Source organism: Bombus vancouverensis, chromosome 15 (assembly GCF_051014615.1).
Source record: "Bombus vancouverensis nearcticus chromosome 15, iyBomVanc1_principal, whole genome shotgun sequence".
NCBI lineage: Eukaryota > Metazoa > Arthropoda > Insecta > Hymenoptera > Apidae > Bombus > Bombus vancouverensis.
Window position 1 is genome coordinate 2172311 of NC_134925.1, and position 22303 is coordinate 2194613.

General features: G+C 39.4%; 5 protein-coding genes and 1 long non-coding RNA gene across 12 annotated transcripts in view; 3 read left to right on the forward strand and 3 right to left on the reverse strand.

Moving 5' to 3' along the window:
- Nucleotides 1–22303, forward strand: part of LOC143303658 (uncharacterized) — a 139681-nt gene that overhangs the window by 58515 nt on the left and 58863 nt on the right. The window lies entirely within an intron of this gene.
- On the reverse strand, nucleotides 773–2479 carry LOC117164537 (chymotrypsin inhibitor-like). Of its 2 annotated transcripts, none has more exons than XM_076624668.1 (5): nucleotides 2277–2479; nucleotides 1712–1759; nucleotides 1532–1626; nucleotides 1292–1394; nucleotides 773–1061 (listed from the first exon to the last, which is right to left on the reverse strand). In XM_076624668.1, the coding sequence occupies exons 1-5, from the start codon at nucleotides 2323–2325 to the stop codon at nucleotides 1012–1014; spliced, it is 345 nt and encodes a 114-aa protein (XP_076480783.1). In that variant the 5' UTR covers nucleotides 2326–2479; the 3' UTR covers nucleotides 773–1011. The 2 variants fall into 2 exon arrangements, with proteins under 2 accessions (XP_076480783.1, XP_033203581.2); XM_033347690.2 differs by having other exon boundaries at nucleotides 1532–1629; nucleotides 2277–2446.
- LOC117164533 (chymotrypsin inhibitor-like) lies at nucleotides 2806–3737 on the forward strand. The gene is made up of 3 exons (XM_033347686.2): nucleotides 2806–2962; nucleotides 3360–3466; nucleotides 3566–3737. The coding sequence occupies exons 1-3, from the start codon at nucleotides 2911–2913 to the stop codon at nucleotides 3653–3655; spliced, it is 249 nt and encodes an 82-aa protein (XP_033203577.1). The 5' UTR covers nucleotides 2806–2910; the 3' UTR covers nucleotides 3656–3737.
- Nucleotides 4230–12396, forward strand: LOC117164531 (venom metalloprotease inhibitor). Of its 2 annotated transcripts, none has more exons than XM_076624669.1 (3): nucleotides 4230–4336; nucleotides 11715–11827; nucleotides 11906–12396. In XM_076624669.1, the coding sequence occupies exons 1-3, from the start codon at nucleotides 4285–4287 to the stop codon at nucleotides 12038–12040; spliced, it is 300 nt and encodes a 99-aa protein (XP_076480784.1). In that variant the 5' UTR covers nucleotides 4230–4284; the 3' UTR covers nucleotides 12041–12396. The 2 variants fall into 2 exon arrangements, with proteins under 2 accessions (XP_076480784.1, XP_033203574.2); XM_033347683.2 differs by lacking the exon at nucleotides 4230–4336 and adding an exon at nucleotides 11324–11490.
- Nucleotides 4701–6034, reverse strand: LOC117164535 (chymotrypsin inhibitor). The gene is made up of 3 exons (XM_033347688.2): nucleotides 5876–6034; nucleotides 5363–5460; nucleotides 4701–4986 (listed from the first exon to the last, which is right to left on the reverse strand). Exons 1-3 carry the CDS (start codon nucleotides 5922–5924, stop codon nucleotides 4906–4908), a joined length of 228 nt encoding a protein of 75 aa, XP_033203579.1. The 5' UTR covers nucleotides 5925–6034; the 3' UTR covers nucleotides 4701–4905.
- On the reverse strand, nucleotides 6805–10118 carry LOC117164529 (uncharacterized). 4 transcript variants are annotated; one of them, XM_076624666.1, is made up of 4 exons: nucleotides 9555–10118; nucleotides 9267–9478; nucleotides 8371–8520; nucleotides 6805–8297 (listed from the first exon to the last, which is right to left on the reverse strand). In XM_076624666.1, exon 4 carries the CDS (start codon nucleotides 8290–8292, stop codon nucleotides 7762–7764), a length of 531 nt encoding a protein of 176 aa, XP_076480781.1. In that variant the 5' UTR covers nucleotides 8293–8297; nucleotides 8371–8520; nucleotides 9267–9478; nucleotides 9555–10118; the 3' UTR covers nucleotides 6805–7761. The 4 variants fall into 4 exon arrangements, with proteins under 4 accessions (XP_076480781.1, XP_076480780.1, XP_076480782.1 ...); XM_076624665.1 differs by having other exon boundaries at nucleotides 9267–9498; XM_076624667.1 differs by lacking the exon at nucleotides 9267–9478.

The window sequence follows — 22303 nt, forward strand, 5'->3', positions numbered from 1 at the left end:
ATCGCGATAGTATCGAGAGAGACAGATCGCGCCTTTGATAGCAGTGGAAGTGCTTATCTTCGGCAAATGTCCTCGTATCCGTAGCCCGTAGTTAGTTGACTTTACGCTATTTGATCTTTGCCGAGATCTTCTTAGAAACGAACAGAGTATATTCGAGAAAGATGGCTGTTTTCTCTAAGACATTTGAATTTTTCAAGCTTCTGGAATATTTAGAGAAGTCGCAGCAGTTTGGTCAAGACTTAGCTGCGCCGCAGAAAAATAATATTTAATATTTAAAAAAGTTTTTGTCTCGTCATTTCTAAGTCACGATCTTTTTTAATTCTCCTCGAATTTAAGAAATATCCTAACGATAGAAATGTAGGAAAGATAAAATCTGTCTTTGAAACAGCTCCAACCGGTCGGAGGATGCTTCTAGAAGCGTACGTTAGATGTTGATTGATAAATCGACAGTACTTGACCTGGAGTACCATTCGAAGTAAATACACTGTTGGTTAGGAATATTGTCACATGATTAGATAATTGTACAATAATCTTTAATCGGTAGCAGATGCACCTTGTTTTGGCAATTTCCTCGATAAATTTAAGTACTACGATTCCATAGTAAATATTTTCCTCGAATTATTCTTTAATGCAACATATGTTTTGAAAAAGTAAGTATCGTGAGATAATATCGGTATCGTTCAAGACGAGCAATTAACAAAATTATAATCTGGAGAGGTCGTGGTCTTTGACATCCGTCAAGATTTGCAGAAATTCATACGACTGACCGCACTTCGTTTGAAGTATGTAAATATGGGAACATTTATTTCATAATTCTTGATATTTATACACAAATATCAAGAAATATACTGCGACAGACGTTATTAAAATTGAGTAAGTAACAGCAGATTAATATATCTATTTTTCTTCCCGAATATCGTACACAATACGCGTAATTCTCGTTCTACTTGTACTCTTTAAACTTCCTTCTTCCAAACATGGATAAACACCTGTTCAATTTTAGCACCTTGGCTATGACGTATTTGCCGAAGAAGAATCGCTTCGCTCTGTTACCTGTGGAACTACGAGAAGAATAATTATTTCAGGAGATTTCTCATTTCTTGTTTTTTCTAACGATTAGAACCGTTCTTAGTAAACTGTGGAACCTTGTCTTTATCCATATCTTCCCATATTTTTATAAATAGGAATACAAAAGTGGAATCTTGTTTTTCATTTACCAAATATAACGAGAATCGTATCTTGGACATTTGACACATTTCTGTATATTCTGCGTATATCGATGATTACTCACTTCGATTTCTGATATTATCGACGATGCAAGCTATGATAGACACGCACACGCCCTCACTGTCCTTGTAGTATCCCGATTTACATTTACAAGCCTTTATGCAAGGCTGAAACAAAGACGACAAATCTTCATTTTAATTAATTCTTGCATAATAAAACGTTGATTTTCCAATAACTTTGTCTTTTTTCTCTAATCGGCGTTCCGATAATCAAGATCCTGCCATATTTTATTCTTCTTGCTTACCCCTGGCGAGCAAATTTCTTGAAAGGGATTTTCGCAATTTTTTGGACAAAGATTGCACGTCGTGTACTCTTCATTTTCGCCACATTTCGTCGGTTCTTCTAAACAAGAACTAACGTTAACGTTGTAAATCGAGAAGCAAAAGATACATATGAAGGTTTAATAATTATTTAACACATTTACCAGACTCGGTGGTTTCGTCAGCAGCAGTGAAAATTCTGTTGGTGGCGACTGAAAGAGTAATAACTCTAATTCCGGTTTCGTTGCAATTTTTGAAAATACCAGTGTTTCACGTCGAATAGTTAATCATCTTTCCATACTAATATTTTAATCATCCTTTTATGATAATGAGAGAGTGATAGCGCGCGGAAGTCAAAGAGAATAAATAATTATGTTTTATCATTTGACAGCGAAGATAGACGAATAAAGATTTAGAACGAAGGTTTGGAATGAAATTTCACGACGAAAGAACTGGAAATTCCGACTTGTTGAAGATTTTTCAGTGAAAGAGCAAATTTGTAGATATGTAGATGCTCGATGAATTTTCCAGTCAAATAGGTGAATTACTTTTTATTTAGTTTATAAATATGAAAAAGATAATGTTTCTTAAGAGCCGTTATAATTATCAGGTGAAACTTAGCTAATATTAAATACCTAGAACCAAAACTTAATTCGCTTAAATCACCATTTTGTCTTATGGGCACTTTTTTCAGAAAGCTGCTCGATTTCACAAAACAGATGTACTTACGTATGAGATAAAGTGTTAATGTGGCAAAAGCTGTTGTTATTAGGTCCATTTTGTCGATTAAATTTCTAGAAACGAAGATTAAGTAGAATAAAACATTGTGTATATGCACTGTGCAACGATCGTCTCTCAGTCCTTTTATATATCAACACCTTGGCTTAGTCAAAGAGAGCGTAATTCATCTGCGACGTTTATAATCGTTGTTTAAGCGAGTTTGTGCTTATCTGTAAGTTTATTCTTCACATGTATATTTGTATCTTAAGTAGATTTCAACGACTTTAAATTATAATGCAATTATATTTTATAAATATTTGATATTTATAATAACGAAATAACGTACAACATGGTGACTTTTGGTATAGTTGTTAATGATATGACACGCAAGACAAATTATACGAGCTTCGAATAATTTGTAAAATATTCATAACGTGTAAATTTCCTCGTAACTTACAATTAGTAACGCGATCGAATTAGCGTACGGTGAATATACTGACAAACACATAACAGATGAAGATAGCGATTTTTAGAAGGACGAATTATCGAGTATAAAAACAGACTGCTGTCACGAATTTTAATCAGAAGCGCACGAAAATTTTTACAATTGTAGTCAAACTGTGATCGAAGATTTCGTTCCAATATGTCTCGTACCGCTGTTATTTTTCTCTTCGTTGTCGTTGCTTATATTTGTAGTAAGTACAATATATTCATTCTCTGTATAATTTCACTGTCTTCAATATGTACAATTATAGCGACACGTGTATAAACAGAAAATTATATTTTATACCAAACTGAACATACACTTGATTTGGAATAATTACTCGAAAATAAAAATTTGAATAAACGAATCGAACAACAGTAGAAAACCAAAATTCACCGTTTCTAAATAGTTTTAAAATTGAAATAGATTTGAAAATAGAAACAAAACTTTGTGAAATTTAGAAATGAAATTTGTAGAAGTAATACGATTACATAGTTGAGTAAGCATTTTCTATTTATTTATATCGTCGTCATTACACGTATCGTTGATTGTTCATTATTCGATCGCTGTTTTATTTCAAGATGTATCATTATTCTATGTGCATATAGTAAGTAGCGTCAGCTCTTCTTGTGGTCCGAACGAAGAATTCAAGGCGTGTGGACCTTCTCCTTCTTGCGAACCTACGTGTGCTAAGCCTCGCGTAAATTGTCCTGAGGTCAGTATTACATATATACACTTCTCTCGATCATGAAAATTATCTTGTCTCCGTTACTCTCCGTTTAATTGTAACGCGTTACTCGTTTATTCCCATCAGGAATGCGTTCGTGGCTGCCACTGTGTTAAAGGACATGTGAGAAACGCAGCTAAACACTGTGTCCCAGTTAGCCAATGTAAAAGACAATAATTGGATTGGATGAATGGGTAGGCTATTCTTAGAAAATGGTAGTTTTTAAATGAAATAATAAAGTATCACAGATGTATGCATATATTCTTCTTTATTCATTTCCTCTTACATAATTATTATTATTATGTGTGATTTGTGGTATTAAAACGACTGTTCGAATGTAAACAACGAATGTCTATAGAAACTTAGCGAAATGACTCGTTATGAGATTATACTGATATTAGTATTAATAGTAGTGATAATAGTATCAACATAATAATACTAAGCATAGGACAAATTCACATTGTTGACCGAAAAAAGTTTTAACGATACAAATTCATCACCGTGTTTTTCACTGTATTCCCGCTCGTTTCAGTATCTAATAATCGCGTGCTTTTATGAATAATTAATTACCTTTTTTTTTAATCGATTCGACCATGAGTTTGAATAGTTTACAAAATCGTAGGCTGATGATAATTTTAAATAGGTCTATTAAATTTAAATAAGTGAAAGATTAGACCGATAAATACGTAACAAGCAAAGATAGCGGCCTTTAGAAGGACGAATTATCGAGCATAAAAGCAGACAATTACAATTATAATTGCAGTCATGCATAATTGCACTATGATCGCAGGTTTCTTCGTTCAAACATGTCTCGTACCGCTGTTATTTTTCTCTTCGTCGTCGTTGCTTATCTTTATGGTAAGTACTTTTACTTTTTCTAGAATTTCGCTATCTTTAATGTGGAGAATTATAGCGACGAGCGCATAAATAGGGAACCGAACTTTTTACTAAAAATTGAACTTAATTTAATTTGAAATTATTACTGGAAATAAAAATTTGAATCTATGCAAATTTAAAGCGATTCATTGTGTGACTCTATATGTGTGCTTATTTCCAAAAGATATTAACCTGTGTTTGTAACTTTAACCTTGCGTCACGAGTACTCACTTACACCTAACACGGCATTGGTAACGACACTGAAATCTTAATTTCTTTTTTCTAAACATTGAATTTGCTTACTGAGAACGATCGATGCAGTTTAAGTAGGTATTTAAGACACCAGTTTGATAGTATTGTTATAGTCTTTATTTAGGTAAACTTATGACTAATACTAATCCATGAACAGATAGTGTAATACATTTCCATTTTGAGTTTTCGTTAAAAACTGGTAAAGTAAAAAAGAAAGAAAAGAAAAAAGTAGCAGCGAAGAGATTGCAAACGCCAGCGAGAAAGTGAAGAATGGGTTTCAAATAAGTTAAACGAAGAAGTTAACACCTTTCTGGAAGAACGCAAGTTCCTTCGCCATTTCTCAAGTATCCGTCCTTACATTGACAACCGATCTTACATTCCTAAAAAAATGAGAGAACAAAAATTAGTATACACGTCGAACAGAGAAAACCATAAAAATGAAAGCAAATAAATGTAACGTAATTAAATTTATATAAATACAAATGAAAACCACAAGCAAGAAACATGGTAAACATTGAGTTTTAGAACTCAACAATCAATTCTACCTTACAGAAACTTTATTGGCTTTGGAATTTATTAAGTATGTATTTTCGTAATCCTATTGAATATTCCGAGAATGATTCTCTACTCGATCGTTTACAAAATTCCATAGATTTATTACTTGCTTTTAAGGAGCTTGCATTTATAAATCTAACGAATTAAGAAAAATCGATTCATCGTGTCCTTCTAACGTGCTTTTCACGTGTTAATACTAACCATGGTACAAATGGTGACACGTGGCTTGGCACAAGTGGGCTCGCACGATCCACAGGATTTAAACTCTTCGTTCAGTCCACATTGCTGACCAAACGAAGCTGTAGCAATACGATATCACTGTATTATTTTTCGCTGTATCTCTAATCGATCTGCTAACGATTAGATTTTTATATAAATTCGTATTTTTATGAAAACAATTAAAAGAGTAAAATCTAAGCGGGCGCCTGTCAATGATTCAGCGCCTCGTGCTTTTGTTAATGGTACAGTTCGTACAAGTAAAGCAAGTATGCTGTTACAGAAATAAATAATTGAGTGAAGAAGTGAACGGATTCGTATTGTGAATTAGCTATTCATACGTTTTGTGAATTGAAAATACAGAAATATGTGACTGTACCCGGTGGAAGGCGAAACAAAAAGAGTTTTTCTTTACAGTTTGAATAGATTCTATGTTTTGTTTTTAATGACATAAAATTATATGAAATATCGCGTTAATCTTTAAGAGAAGTTACTTACTGGAGAAGATAGCCATAACGGCGAGGAAGACAAAGAGGATGCGAGACATTATCGATTCCTTTACGAGACAGCTTACAACTGACACTACTGACAAACTTATCGAAATACTTGGCTTTATATACTACTGTTACGAAACCTAGATACGGCTTCTCGTTTCTTTCATCTGATCATGTCGATGATCTTTGTTCATCCTCTCGCATCTCCGTTTCTCTTTACGTCATTTTCCTCTTCTTCGCCAACTAATACACCAGCAAAAATACTTCGTCCGCTCATTTGCTCCACGACGTTCGTAGATGACCCACAGATGCAGAGGCGTCGTCTCTTTGCGAACTACTTTAACAGTATCTCGATTCGATTTAACCTGATAAGTATTTATTTATTTATTTTATTATCCGCGACCCAATGTTACGTAAAAATTATTGAAACGAGGACTGTCGCGGCGGGTCAGATATTAAGCTCTTAACTAGTATTAAGTTACGCAACTATAAGAATAATTGCCATCGTAATATTAACCGGATCCAATTACCAAGTATGCATTAGAACGAGGAAAATATCTCTAAGACGAAGTATACGTGTGGAAAATCTCCGATCCCGCTGCGTAAAATACCAAGTTTCGCGAAATACGATAACCGTAAACTGCACTAATCGCTCGTTTCCGGATGTTCATGCAAATTCGTATCTTTATATTTACAGTTGGTCACGAGAATATTCGGGCACTAACATAAACTTTGACTTTATCAGGGACACTCTTTTATTCAACAACGTGTTTTAAACAGTTTACTACGCAGTTTACGGTTGAAGATTATATTTGTTAACACTAGGTTTACGGGCGTTTCTTATGTACCTATCTCTACAAGGACTCGTCAAATCGATGGGTAAACGAAAATACTCATTTTCTTTAAAAAGTCGATTTATTCAAATTAAGTCTGAATTGAATAATATTAGGCTTCACGTTTAAATAAATTATTAATAAGTAAAAAGTCTTTTTTTTTTAATTATCACGGAAATGATAATAATATTAACGCTATAGGGTAATCATATTTATTGAGCACATTTTTTTACAAATATACTGAATTTTGTTTGTGCATTTTCCGCATACAATCTTTTTGCAATATATACGACAATTATTGCTTCTATTTTTTTTTTGTAGTAACTCACTTGGTAACTGTTTCGCATTTTTGACAATTGAAAGTGACAGAAATGAAGCGTCTGATCTTTGGCAAAATATGAACTCCTTTCCACGCGTTTATTTTGCAAAATCTGAAATATTGAGAAAAAACTTGAAGGGACCATCGAAAACTCCCTGCTTTCACACTATATTTGCGTGCCATCTGGTCAACGACGTCCACACCAAACTTTGTTTTATTATAAAAAGCAATGGTTTCTGGAACACCTTTATAATTGTCTTCTAATTGTATACCTGTATGTTTAGTGCTTAGAAGGAGGACTTTTACGTTGGGTTTACTTTTATACACAGCAAGCGTGCAGTTTTCTGATTTATATAAATTTGAGGAAAACAAAGTCATCTTGTTCTTTTTCCCTTGAGCATCGAGTTTCATCTTTCTCCATATAAGGGAAACCATTCAAAATATATTTTGTTTGCACGTCAACTGCAAAACAAAACTTAATGCCAAATTTATGAGGCTTATTCGACATATATTGCGTAAACCTGCATCGGGCTTTCGTTGGAAATAATTGTTCATCTATCGAGATATTTTCATATGGCTGGTAACAAGCCTGGCTATTACTTATAAATCTGTTCCATATTTCGGATATCAGCGCAAATTTATCTGTTTGTAATCTTTCGGAGGCTTTCGATGATCTCGCCTCATATGCGCCCCGGGCATATAGAATTCCTAGAAAACTACGTAACTCAGCAACTGTGATTATCCGTCTTTTTTCAAAACTCGAAGCGCCTCGATTTCAGTGCAATCTTTTATGTGTTCCATTATGTGTCTGTCAATTATCAATTCGAAAGCACTGGTTACACAACCCAACATAGTATTTCTTTTAGCATAGCCAGTAGGTCCTGTGATATCCTTGAATATCATACGAACGGGCGTCCTACCCCTAGATCCATCTGCTTTCAGTTTTATCCACTGTATCCCGTCAATTACAATTTTAATTTTACCCATTACATTTTGGGATGTGCTTGGAATGCTCGTCCTTTTATCCGCGGAGTCAGAACTAGAAAAAATACGCATCCTTTTCTTGTTACGACACACATTCAAGAAGTTTTCCTCTTCACTGTTCGAAGATTCTTCTGTCTTTCCACTTTCAGTGTATTCGGAACTTTTATTGTCAGCTTCGTTTTGGCCTAATTCATATTGATCTTCTTCGGCGGTATCCTCAGAACAATCTTCATTGATGTTGACAATTTTATTCAATATCTTATTATATCTTCTGGATTTACTCATGATTGCTAAAAAAAGGGGGATTGGTCAAAGAAAGAAAATACTATGCCCAAATTCAATTATCCTATTGTAAATACATACAATAAGCGGAGACAATAATGGGAATTGTCTACAATAACTGAAACTTTTGCACACTGTCTTTGGAAAACGATTTGTTTATGAAATCAGCTAGCCCGTCAATTTGATTTCATAGAGGTAGGTATTTCAAGATGATTTCAAAAATTAGAAAGCCTAGGAAAAAATAATTGTGAGTATAAATTCTTTAGACGAAATGATTAATTTACGATGCGAAATGGTTAAAATTGATGCTATGGTTTTTGAGATATTTCATTTCGAAGTTTGAAATCCGTCAAATTGACGGATCCCGTACAGTTAGTGTTAATAATCGATCGCGTACTTTATTTCTCTGTTAGACGAATCTATCAGTCTCCTTTAGTGTTTACTATTGTTTTATAGTGATTCTATTGTCTAATTCATTGCATACGGATGGTCATACTTGTGTAAAAAGCTGACAGTTTGTTTTAGGCCAAAAGTTTTTTACTTTCTGACATCTATATACTATGGTTCAATACATGGGAAAACATTTTTGTTAATTTTCCTGTATTTATTTCAAATTATAACTGCCAATTATAATGAATTTACTTTAACTTTATGGCCGTAAATTATCTGCCATATAAAATCGGAAAGTTAAATAAATACGCACAAAAGAGGAGCTATCGGAAAAGCTGCTAGGACAAACGTTTTCTTTCGCGTAATCTCGATCTCGATGGGAATCGCTGCGTCGACTCGACGATTGTTGCCGTATCGATCCGTCAATCGCGAGATATTGCGAGAACTCTGCAATTAGCGACGATTCGAACGGGTGAAAAGGGTCGAGCTTCGTTCGATTCGACTGGCAAATTTTAGAGTCGCGAGTTCACTTTGTCAAGCGCAGCGATCAATCCAGCCGAGCTTCTCCTATCGACGTTTGCTTTTACCTTAAATGCCATTATGTTGTCGGCCGAGACAACGAGCCAGGGATTCGAAGTTTCCTCTCTGTCGCGCTCGAGGGTCGAGTTCCTCTTTTCCCGCGTTTTATTCAGCGAAACCCAGCGCTTACAATCGAATATCCGACAGTCAAAATGCTATTTATTATTGAGCACTCAGCACCGACTTTCTCCATTTCGCTTCCTTTCTACGCTCACCCCTCCTGTCCAATAATTCGTTTCTCTAGAATCGAACTCCCTTTTATGAAATTTATTACCTCGTTTCTTTCTATTTCTTACCGATAATTCCTTTCTTTTTTTTCGTATTTCATTCAGCAAGAAAGCGATGGTACACCAAATGTACGTATTAATCGCAGTTCCTTGCAACGTTTAACTTTAATCGCTCGAAGAGAACCATCGATAAACCCTGCCATTTTTCGATATCGATCCGTTCCATGTACTTAGCGTTTTCATTGGACGCTTCCAAGCTGAAAGAAAGCCTGGTTTCTCGTCAACAAGGACCAGTAGTCACTGACAGCGGAAAACTTGATTGAAATTGCTCGAGTTACCCTCCTCGGCTAGTGTTTCCCCTCTTCCTTGCACGCCGACCTCCCTTCGTTCTTTACTCCACTTCGCACCCCTCTGTAATGTCACGTCACAGGAGGCAGGCATAGTTCCTTTGTGCCAAATCAAGGGCCACCATTTTGCCCCCCATGAAACGCCCGCTCTGACACACTGACCTGGTATTAACGCGTCCAATCAGCGTCTCTCTGCTTTCAACAATACTAAACGTTTTCTATTCATTCAAACAAGTTTTTCTAAACAACTTCATACGCGAGGCGTTTCTATTCCCACTGGATAGATCAACATCTGCAACATATACATGTATACGATTTTCGCTGAGAAAATAGCCTTGGCAGAGATGATCTCTGAACTTAGTGCGATAACGTTAGAAAAATTTTAATGACTCGCTCAGATTGAATTTATACGCATAATATATGAATTTTCTACGTCATCTCGGTTTTTTTTTTTTTTTATTAAATTCTCCGTTTCATTGTTCTTGGTTCCTCTGCACGACAATTTACCGGTTACATTTTATAAATATGATAATAACAAATTTCAAAGTAAATATTAAAACATAATTGGTACGCTCATAGGTGCGTGCGAATTGCTGTTTATCTGCAAACTTGCATGTTGGATCTACCGTGATTGCTCATAATCATTTAACAAGATTCCCATTTTTTACGGCTTGAACTGTCATTGAGTCGTGATGTCCTCCATGATATGACGCGTAAATCCTGATAATTTATATATAATATAATAGATATTTATACGTAAAATAGAGATTGTTCTGGTAGTGGTATTATTATGTCGTAACATTAGCGATTCTTTACAAATATAAATCATCAACTTTAACGCGTTTACATCTACAGAAAGCCGTATCATAGAGGACATCGCGATTCAAGCCACGAAAAAGCGAGTCTCCCTAAATAGTCATGCACGATAAGTATGACAGGGAATTTTTTAGATAAAGAATAATTCGCGTGCATGCACGAACGTAGGAATACCCGACGTTGAGTTAAGCGGAACAATGTTCGTGAAAACGGTAAACAAAATTCCCTTACGTCTTCGCACAGTGGAAGGTAATGCCATTTTCATGACCACTTTGGACGTGTTATCTCGTTCATTTGGAACAGAAAATGAGTCACTTTTAATTCTTACACGACCGATTGCGAATAGACAGCAACGTAAAATACCACTTCAAAATACCAAAAAAGGAAAGAGTTACGATAGTAGAAAGATAGAAGCGACGAAATGATAACAGAAAAGGAATACCAACAATAAAAAGAAACGCGAGGTTTCCTAATATATTCAGGGGATTTAAGGGAAATTTATTCGCGCAGTCAATTCGATGATTAATTGATTATCGCCTACTTATCTGTGTACGTGCATCAACTATTGCGACTGTATTTAATAGGAGGAAAGAAGAAAATCACGCACACAAAAACGTGAAGTCTTACTATATTGCCGTAGTTATTTTCTGTTTATGTAGATTGAATACAATATGTGGGGAAAAACATATATGCAACGTGTATTATATTACGTATATAAGCTGCCATTGTCGCCTGTGTTCGCCAGTTCTGACAAGACCACTAACAAACTAACGGTACATATTTCGCTAACATGTTTCGATTCGTTTGTGTATTGTTCATCGCTTTGATGGTGCTTTGTACCGGTAAGTCTTGCGATGTCTATTTATTTGCTCAGGTGTAGCTGTGTTTAGTATTTTAAATTTTCAATCTACAGTGCTTGCAATAAAAAATAAACGAACGAATCTATCAGCTGAGAATTTTAAGAATTATTTTTAAGAATTTTATTTTAAGAATAATATTAGATCGTTAAATAGTTGATATTTAATAACGATAATTAATTTAATAATTAATAAATAAATTTTGTTAGCTACATCGGCTGCAAGACTAGTCTGTAACAGGCCAAACGAGGAATATCATTGTGGATCGGCCTGTCAAACAACTTGCGCTACTTTAGGTCAACGTTGTCCCATTATCAATATCGTGAGTTGAAATTAATCGAGAAATCAGTTTTGTTCAATGAGTTTAGAAAAATGGACGTCATTGATGTTATGTTTCTAGAGATGTAACGATGCCTGTTATTGCAAAGAAGGATACGCCAGATATGGCGGTGATAGTGGCATGTGTGTTCCCATAAGCCAGTGTAATAGGAAACGTTCGACGATCGCTCGGATTTTACGATCGAAACAACTCTAAAAATCCTGGCTTTTAATGGCACTTACAGGGACACATACAGGAACCATCATCGTTGATTTTCTATCTAGTAAAAATGTAGATAACACGGTGCTGAACTTTCCTCTACATATTTTCTTGTTGCTCGAGTGTGAAGTTCGATTTGTTATAAAAATGAGAAAGCGTCATCGTGCGATAGACGTAAAGTATTGAATAAGAGTACAAATGTTGCCTCCTTTCGCGAAACTCTTTTCGTCACGAAAAATTCTTAATTTCTTGCTTACATATATTATTTTAATAGTTCTATCTTCCAATTAACGGATATTCGAATTATTGTCATTTTATTTGTATTAAAATAAAAAATGGATTGAAAAATCAAACGCTAGAAGTTTCATTTCAAACGATTTAGCTTTTGCGAAAACAATGTTGCGTTGCAGAAACCCTAATCAGGAGCGTAGGTACCGAAAACGATACAAATTATCGTGCATTACTGCCTGCCGTGGAACTCTCAACTTCCTCTAAAGATTGTAAAACGTCGCAACTCGTTCCATCGTCCGGAACCTGACAAAAACATTTGCTTTGAGCCGTTTTCGGGATTAGCGGTAGCAGCCATTGTCCGACTGCTGACAAGCCAGACGTTACGGTACGAAAGCGAGTTCCGTGCGCAAGAACAAGTTGCAAAGTCAAACAGTTTGACCCGTCTCGAGAAGCGAAGAGGCGCTCCAATATTTGGACGCGTAATGTAATTTACGCACAAGTCGAAAACGCTCGGGCCTTGCAACATTTCCCTCCGCTGTCTCCCACTCTTTCCTTCCTTTTCCTCGTTCCGTGTCCAATAAAACGAGACGCGAGATCGCGATAAACTAAGAAAGGTCCACCGATAATGTCAATTGAAAGAAAAGTTTATCGCATCGTAGCGTTCGAACCTCTGTCGTCTTCGAATGTTTCTAATTACAAGTAGAAGGGTTATCTGCGTCAGAGACCGCTGTTTGCGTTTCGCTTTCTCGAACTCGACGAGAGATTTATTTACCATACCGCCATGGCGTTTTGTTTGCGGAGAAATCTTCGTTTAGGAGCGTCTGCCATTAACCATCTTTGTTCTATGAGAAGGTATCACGCGACTTACACACGATGAGATAGATGAAATACGTTACGATATGTGAATCGAATCCTACGTTTTACACAAAAACATATATTTTAAAATGTCCGATTATCTCGTAACGTTAGTGTCGTTATCGATATTGAGTTCAGAGCTTCACATTTTCTTATACGAAGCACGTACCAAAAAAAGCTAGAGGGAATACCTCCTACCAAGCTTCTGTTATCGGAACTGCTTGGCTATCGGAACTAATTTGACCCTCGTTCTCTTCTGATAATAAACCAAGTTCTACTTGCTGCATTCGATTCTTTCGAAATATTTGGAAAATGCATTTGCCGTAGCTGTATCCAAACGATTACAAAACATCGATAAACGAAACGATATCGTATCAATAGCAAGCTTCTTTCCAGTAAGACGGCAGTCTGTAAACGATGGCTAATTAGAAATTCCATGCACGTGCAGGCGATTGCACGCGTGTGGCAACACTCGCGAGGGACCCGCAGCGATTCGCGCGCGTGTAACGCACTCGAGAGATGAAAGGTAGAGCGTATGTAAACGCATACACCGGCGAGCAACCAACCTCGATTCGAATTTCGCATGCTGCTCGACACGTGCGCTCCGCCGATTCCCCTTCTGCGGTTGAACGAAGAACGACAGACCGTCTGCCAGAGAGACAGAGAGAGAGAGAGAGAGAGGGAGAGAGAGAGACGAAGCAAGCCTGGCTTGCTCGAGGGGTTGCTCGAGTTTCCAGCGGGCATTTGTTTAATTGGGAACCGACATGGCCGCTGGAGCTCACCCCTACGTTCGACCGCCCCATCTGTACGATCACATCGTTGTGAAAATGCGTCGCGTGCCACGTGCGCTCCGTTTTTCGCCCTGTGACCTTGATTCCCTCGTTGCATACCCAACGACGACGCGTTGCACCGCATTCCGTCGATTACGTACGTGTTTGCGTAAGATTGATGCGATCTACGAGGCTTGGTAAACGAGCGAGGGGAGTTTTGCGATTTTACAAATTTCATGCGTCGTGCGTAGATTTTTCTGGAGAAATTATTAATAATTATTAAGGAAATTTAGAGATGCAAAAGTACAAAGGATGCATGAATAAAATTTCGCTAACGATCACGCTGAGAGAATTTGTGCGATTTCATGTTTTTGCGAAGATCTGTCGGTTCTTCGGCGAAAGAACCGTATAGCGGTTTAGCACCGCTCTTGTCCCACAAAGCTGCAAAAAAGTTTCAACAGAGAGCTTACGTAGATTCCCGAAAGACCGTGGGCAGAAATTCCGCAGGCGAATTTCCAGGACGCAGATTACTCCCCTTTGTTAGTTCACTTGTCGTGCAAGCTGTTATCGGGAGAGGACCGACAAGGGGGTGACTGCGAAATTTCCGCAGCGAGCAACATGGCCGCGGCCGGATCAACTACGCCGTGCCAAGTTTCTCGTATCTTTGTTAGGGAGACGAAACAGAAAGAGGACGAGATATAGAGTCATACTCCGGTCGCGTTTTACGCACTGCGTATATTATTATCGCGGGCTTATTCCTGCCTCTTAGCCAACGCACCATTTGCTCGAACGAACACTGGATCAAAGCGACATTCCGCTATGAAATTCCACCACCTATAATTCGGTCTTTGCGGGATTTCCTACCAGATCTACAAGGGGAACTGTCTCTTTGTTCCTTCTATTGTAAAGTATATACGGTTTTTGGGTGCGACATGCGTACAATTACGAACCTATGATTTGAAACACGGACTTTTCGTTCCAGGCTACTATTTCGTTACGCGTAGATTGACGGTTCAAATAACAGACAGCAGGTAACGGGGGAACTTGCAGCTGGACCGCGGATTTCGGCAAGCACGAGTAAAGAAACGTAATCTAGTTCGATTCATCCGCTGAAAGTTGTACTCGCCTGCTTTTTTTAGAAAACATTGGTATTTTTACCGGTGGACCTTGGTCACGTAATACGGTACGATGAACATTTTGTCGAAGAGATGGAAATGCGGAAATTAAAGACGTTAGTTAAAATATTCTTTGCCGAGAGAAGACAAACATAGACAAGGACCGTTTTTGTCGCGAGCCCTTCAATTGGAACGCGATTTTTTATCGAACTGTAAAGAAATCCGAAGCGTGTGTTTTACGTGCTTAACACGGAACACGAGGGGATGTAGTTGGAATATAGTAGAGCCGGCCTAAAAAAGCTTCACCCCTAATGTTAGGGGTATTATGAAGCGTACGAGGATACTTTCTAGGCAAATGCTTGACGGTGGTTCCGGTGGATTAGGAAATACTGCCTGAAGGGCTTTGCCGTGGCTTCTTGGCTGAACGAGAAGGGGCTAGCGCGTGTAGAAAGAAGCAGGCTGTTCAATCGGCTCGTATTTATCCTGGGCTAATTAATGAAAAGGAGGGTAGATGGGAAAAAAGCCGGGTAAACAGAGGTAAGCAAACTCTCGCGAGGCCATTCGATCCAATACCATTTTGACCCGTGAAAACCAAGACTCTTCCTCTCCTTTCGATCTTACTTTCGCGTGTTCGCGCAGGGTAATACTTACGAATTTCCTCGAACGACCTGAGTTAGAATTTCGTGATGGAATTCGGAATAACACGCGTGTTTTAGGAAAATCCGCCGAAACGATAATCCTGAAAAAAAACTTTTTTCAAACGGCGGACTTTGTACGAATATTCGATGCGAGTGAAACGAGTATGCTTGTTTATTCGCGTTAACCGACCGTGTTAAATTATATAAAAATGTAATTATAGAACCTCTAAAAAGGTAAATTTATGGTTACATGGCGCGTTAAATATATTTGTATTCCAATTCGTGTAACTTTCAGTACACACGTGTTAATGAATATACTTCATATTCGCAAAAACGCGTTAACGAATATGTTTCGTGTGTGTAGCACGTATTTTCAAGAAATATATTAAAATATATTAAAAATTCCCGTCTATCTCCAAATGTAGATTTTTCCAACACGCGTGTCCATTACGAGACTTTTCACTCGCTCTACATGCTGCAGTAGATACAATGACACGATTATTCACGCGGAAGGATCAGCAGTGGCTGCGTTTACAGGTAACCAACACAGGATCAGCGAGGATATATTCCGCTGGATGTCCATTATCGTTCGTGACTCGATCGTGGCGAATACGCGAAAGTACCAGCGAAATCGATCGTTGCTCGATTTCTTAGCTGGCCTGTTACGCTGATCGAAGAATGAAAACCGAGAAGTTTGTCGAGCATAGAGATCCTTGTCGAGGCTAATAGAAATCTCTGTCGTTTCTTTATCATTCCCCCTCTGCCGAGGAACGTATTTATCTTGCTCACGGCCGTTATTTCGTTCGTCCCGCTCGACGGATCCGACGATTCTGTCCGACATGCCACCCAATCATTTTTCCAATCGATTTCCCGATCATTCGTACGAACGAACGCCCATTTCGGGAAATAGTCGATGGGGGATCGTTCGGAGGAAAAAAGGGGAGGAAAAAAGAAGGCCCGAGTAACGAGCCACTTGTGGGCTCAATGAAAATTTCTGTCCCAACTCGAGGAACTCGACGAACGATCTTTCCTCGTGTTCTCCACCATCTCTCGAATTCTAAGGACACTCTGGAAATTCTAGGAATAGAGTCGAAAGTAAGTTTGTTTCATGGATTCGCACGTATGCAAATTTTAGGCGTAAAAAAGATGAACGCTTCTGTCCAGCAAGTTTGATAACTTTAGCGATCGTTCGAAGGGTTAATTTTAGAACACGTGCGTATATGGTTTTATTTTATACGCTCTTTTATACGCTCGACAGCAAAGATTATTATCGGAAATTTCTATCTCATAAAATTAAATGACCAACACCGCGTTTGTTTGTAATCTTCTATAACTGTGGGATCGATCGCAAATAAACTTCGTATACGTACAAAGAATAAAAAGTAAGATTAGATATCTCAAAATTAAATTTCTTAACCCAACGATATCGGTCGAAGGTTACACTTGACCTAAATCCTCTTCTAACCTGAATCGAAAGCCGTCAAAGAGAACTCGGTTAAGAAGAACGATTCCTTGGACGTGAGCGAGAAGAAACGGATTCCGTTTCGATGGAAATCGATCGACTGGAAAGTACTTTTGCTCGACCCCGAAGCGCTAAGAGGATTCAAAGGGGATGGAAGCAGAGAACGTTAAGAGAATTCACCCTCTGTAAAGTGGACCTCGTCCGCGAGGATCGGCTGACGCGGGCGTTTGTTTGCGCTGGTATAGCGGAAGTCTGCGAATGATATCGATAGCTCGGGGCATCGACTAACCCGTGAGAAAAATGACATTCGCCGTGTCGGTCAAAGAAACCATCTCCGCTGGCGGAGATTTAACGGGTTCACGGCCCCTTTCGCCATCGAGATTCAACGCTGAAGAATTCCGGAAACAGCGCTAGCACCGAAAAAGCCTCTGAGTGGATATATATCACGGATGCTAACAAATTCGAACGAAAAGGAAGCGGTGTGAAATAACTTCGTGTTTCTCATGGATATTTGCCGTGAAAAAATACGCCGCGATATTTTACGACAGGTACTTTCCGCGATTTATCGCCACTGTTTGCGCTTTGTTTAATGGCCGCACTTGCGTAAATTATTACCGCGCGTGTACGTAACTTATTATCGTTCGATTTTCCCGCTTCGCTTTTTATGCAATCTTCCCTTCTATTTGTTTTTCCGATATAACGCAGCTTGGTAAATCGTAATCCTAGAATCGATGAGTCTGCCGTTTCGAATCGCCGATTCCCCTACAGTATTCGAACTTTTACTCGATATCGAACTTTCAACGATTTGACAACGACTTTAGTATATTTTTTATCTTTATTTGGCCGATCGTTAAAACTGTAAATATCAATCGTACAAATAACAAAATCGAAACACTTGGCCGTGAATGACAATTTCTGGCTTTCCATTGTCTCCATACTTTACCAGTTACGAGGTAGATTTGTTTTTCATTAACATCGTATCGAGTCTCGAGCGATGTATCCTATGTTCAAGCGTCGAGATCCTGTTGGCCCTTCCTTATCCATCAATTTCAGGAAAATCCGTAGAATCGATCGGCCTTGGACCTTTGCCCGTCCTCCATAGAGGATTGTTCGCTCGTGCACGCTCGAAATCCCCGCGAGATCCATTCGCGGAGTCACGCATGCCGCTAACTACGAAGGGAGTCGGGATCGAGAGGAACAGAGGCGCATCGAGCGGGCCGAAAATCCCGGCATTGTCTCGACACCGCGTGCTTCGCTCCCCAATACGGATAATCTCGGGAGGCCGGTCGCGTTCCCTGCGGGAGACGCGATAACGTCCTGAAACAGAGAGAATGGCCTGCCGAAGGGTTGCCACCGCTTTTCGCCGCTCCATCCATGGAATTTACAGTCCTCCATCCTCTCGTTTGGTATTAAACACTGGCTATAAATCGACGAATTTCGGGTCGCGTCGCGTGCACAGGTATATTCATGATCGATCATCGCTACGCTCTTCATTTCCATACATAGACCATAGTATGGTATATTTATCGTAAAAACATTGCTGTATACTTGTACGAACTATCGACGACTCGTACCAAAGACGTTTTATGTTATTTCATATACGTATAATGTGGTACATGAATTTTAATATCAGCAGGTAGGGGAAATGTACGTTCTTGTTGTTGTCAAAAAGTCAAGGAGCGAGAAACACTTTCGACGCTGCTAGGAATCCCAAGTGCACCTTACGGATGCGCTACACCGATCGGAAGATGATCATCTTTTTCAAAAATTATTTCCGCTATTTACAGCAATAGCGTTAAATAAAATAAAAGCAGCGTCGAAGAATAAAAATTAACACGTGAGAATCTTTATTATATTTCCGTTCGGTGGAATGTTATTCGTGCAAATATTTAAAAAACGATAATTCCCGAGTTATCTCGAGATCAAGAACAGAGGGTAAAGAAGACGAACGATTTGCCTGTGTATTTCGAAAATTCGATAATTCTCGGCTCACGTTCGCCAACGTTATTGTCAACGTTATTAACGTCTACTTTGAAGTGAATCACGCGTCTGCTTAATCGCATTAACGATAAACGATTCGCGGTAAGAATGCTCCTTCGCAATCGTAGTGCTGTCGGTGGGTAAATATTAGCCAACGATATTTTTTCTTCGTACGTTAGACTCGGCTGAGCAAGAACTCGCGTTTACGCCGGTATTCCCAGCTTCTCTGCGAACGATCCTCGAGGAACAGGCCTTTGTCTCTTTCCTCGAGCGACGACAAGAGAGAAGGAGACAGAGGTATGTAGCACATTAGCGAACGATTTGCCTGGCGAAAGTTGCGTCACCGGCTATTTCCAAGCCACTCCGAAATCAGCGAATTTTACGATCAAACAGTACGTTGTTTTTCAAGGAAAATCGTCATCTTATTTTACGATGTTTGACTTAGGTTTCGGTGTAAATAATTTCCAAGGAGACGCTGACATTAAATCTTCTGTTGAATTATTATTATCGTAGAAGTATTGGGTTATAGGAAAGTTCCACGTAGAGTACACAAAAAGTAGACAAACTTCTAGCGAAGCTACGTTGACCGCTAGAATAGACTCGGGGGAAGCAGCGGACGAATTTTTAAATATTTACAAATTACATCTTTTTACTCGTACGGTTTGTCTCACCAACGTACTTCTCAGTTTCACAAAATTCATCCGACAAAATAAGAAATAATTACGCGTGGTCAAAGCATCGTTTTCCTTGTCGTTACGGTTGGTTGGAAACCGATAGTATTTCGATGGCAATTCGAACGATAACGCGACCTGGCCGCGACAGATCGGACAACGCCGTGTCGATAATCGCAACGAACCATCTAATTGCGACAATAGATAGGCCTTGGAAATCCCGCAATCCTCTGGCTTAGAGAGAACAGGGAAAACGCAGAATCGGAGATGTTTGGTCACGCTCGAACCTATCGAATAACTCGAACTCCATCCCGAGATTATTTCCGTGGTAGAAGAGAGCAACGCGTATGGATTATCGTAGCAAAAATTTAGTCGCCGTTCTTACGTATACTGTCTTCACCGTGTTCCCCTTCCAACCTCCCGAGGACCACACCGATCCACGTGTACGCGCTTTATTTCTAACCTAACGCGAACGACTCCTACGGTGACTATATTACGTGCGTTGTTTTTCTTAAAAAATCGAAATTTAAGCAGTCAAAGTGGTAAAAAAAAATCCTCCTGAAAAGGAAAGTAAATAAAGAACAACGTTTAGGGGAGGTTGGAACGAGAAAAATCAATGTCGAAGAAACGTGTCCTAAATGTCAGCGCCGAATCCATCGTCAATGGACCGATCTACGTGATCGGAATGTAGGGGTTGGTACCACCTTGACACAGACGAGCGGCCACGGGGCGCTAACTAACGCCATAATCAAGTAAGCAGTTTAGTCGAGCGATCCGGTTACGCCGACTTAGCCTTACGTATCGACGAGGCGTCACTGATTGGTTTACAGATCTGCTGAGCCGAACTCAGACGCTCAAAGGCCTCTCTAGTTAGCCAGAGACTCCCAGAACGAACCACCTTTGCCCCATCCCTTTTATTCTCTTTCTCTCTCTCTCTCTCTCTCCCTCTCTCTTCCGCTCTCTGTCGCGCGCACGCGACCCTTTCCTCGATGTTTCATTAATTTTCCTCCGATTCCGCTTCGTCTGCGAAGGCTTTGCACCTTTGATTTCGCAAAGCGGACCTCGACAGCTTGGTCTATAAATAAGTTACGCTTAATTGCAAAGATTCTCCCCCTATCTTTTTCAATTTTTCTCCCTCTTGTAACTCGATTCCCATGGAGAATCGGAAGGGAAGTGGCTCGCTCGATGAATCGCGGCCTGCAATGCGGCAAATTCGAGACAAAAAGCTATCGCGTGGAACCGTTGCATCCGCGACGATTAATATGCGCCACCGGAGAGGGTGGCGCTCGAAAACGTAGGATAGGCGGTGACGAAGGGCGACGAATTTATCGGTGGCGGGTGCTCGCGACGAAAGAGAGAGAGGAAAAAAATTCTCGCTGTTGGCACAACATTAGCGAGGAAATTCACGGGGGTAAGGGTAAGAGTTATGGCGGACATGCCTGGATACCTGACTATTATTCTTCAGGTATCCACCGGCGTTTAGACATCAGGCAGAATGTAACGCATATAAAGAGAATTAACGATCGTCGTCCATGTAATAACGAGGCTAGATACGTACTGGTATCTTTTTACATATTTTAGTTTGCAACGTTAACCTGCGTAATCTCACGAAAGTATTTGGACGCTTAGCGTAGAACTGTCCACATTGTACGCGTTGTATAACAAATTTTGGAATTTCACTGGCGCTTTAGCGAGACATTGCTGTTGCGTTTCAACGAATAGAACAAAATGTTTATCGAACGTACGATGGGTCGAAGTCGAGTCAAGAAACCTACCGTACTTTTATGTTTTTCACGTGGAAGGGAAAGGTAAGAGAGATTTTGAACGAAAGGTACCGAGTTATTGGTCTCGCGATTTACGTATACCTTTGCGCTTGCACGTAAGTGTCGAACTTTCTGAACCTCGAGAAGCGTAACCAGGACACCGGGAAGATTTCGTTGATTTGTCAAGTGGAGCCTAACCCCCGATATCTTCCTCCCTTGAATAAAGTAAAGGAAAAAATGCAGGAGCGCGTACTGTTGGCGTTTTTCACAGTGGAAGCGGGTTTGGAGGGCGGTAATCGGTGGCATGGATCGCGAGAGACGCTTCTCTAATTTCGGATAGGGGAGCACCGGGTCGCGTCAGATTCTTGACAGACGTGAAAAATGTCACTCGTATGCAAAGCAAGTTGTGCCAGCCCGTTCGTTTCATTATTTCGCTGCTGCTTGTCTCTACGCAGGGGATTTCCCTCTCTCGCGGAAAATTTAATTCTCAGTCGGAAACCACCTCGCTCGTATGCCTACGAAATTCGAACCCTTCGTCGTTCCTTTCTTTTCTTTTCTCCGTCCCTCTCTTTGTTTAATATAAGATCACGAGAAGGGACACCTGCGGTCGGCTCTTTAAAAATGATTAACCTGACTGAAGAAACGAGTCGCAGACCCATAGTGACGTCCTCGATGAAAAATGAACGTAGCTCGGCTTTTACGATGGCTAAAGGCGTCGTTAACTCTTCCTAACCGCTCATTTTTAATGATTTCAACCGTGGCTAGAATTACCCTT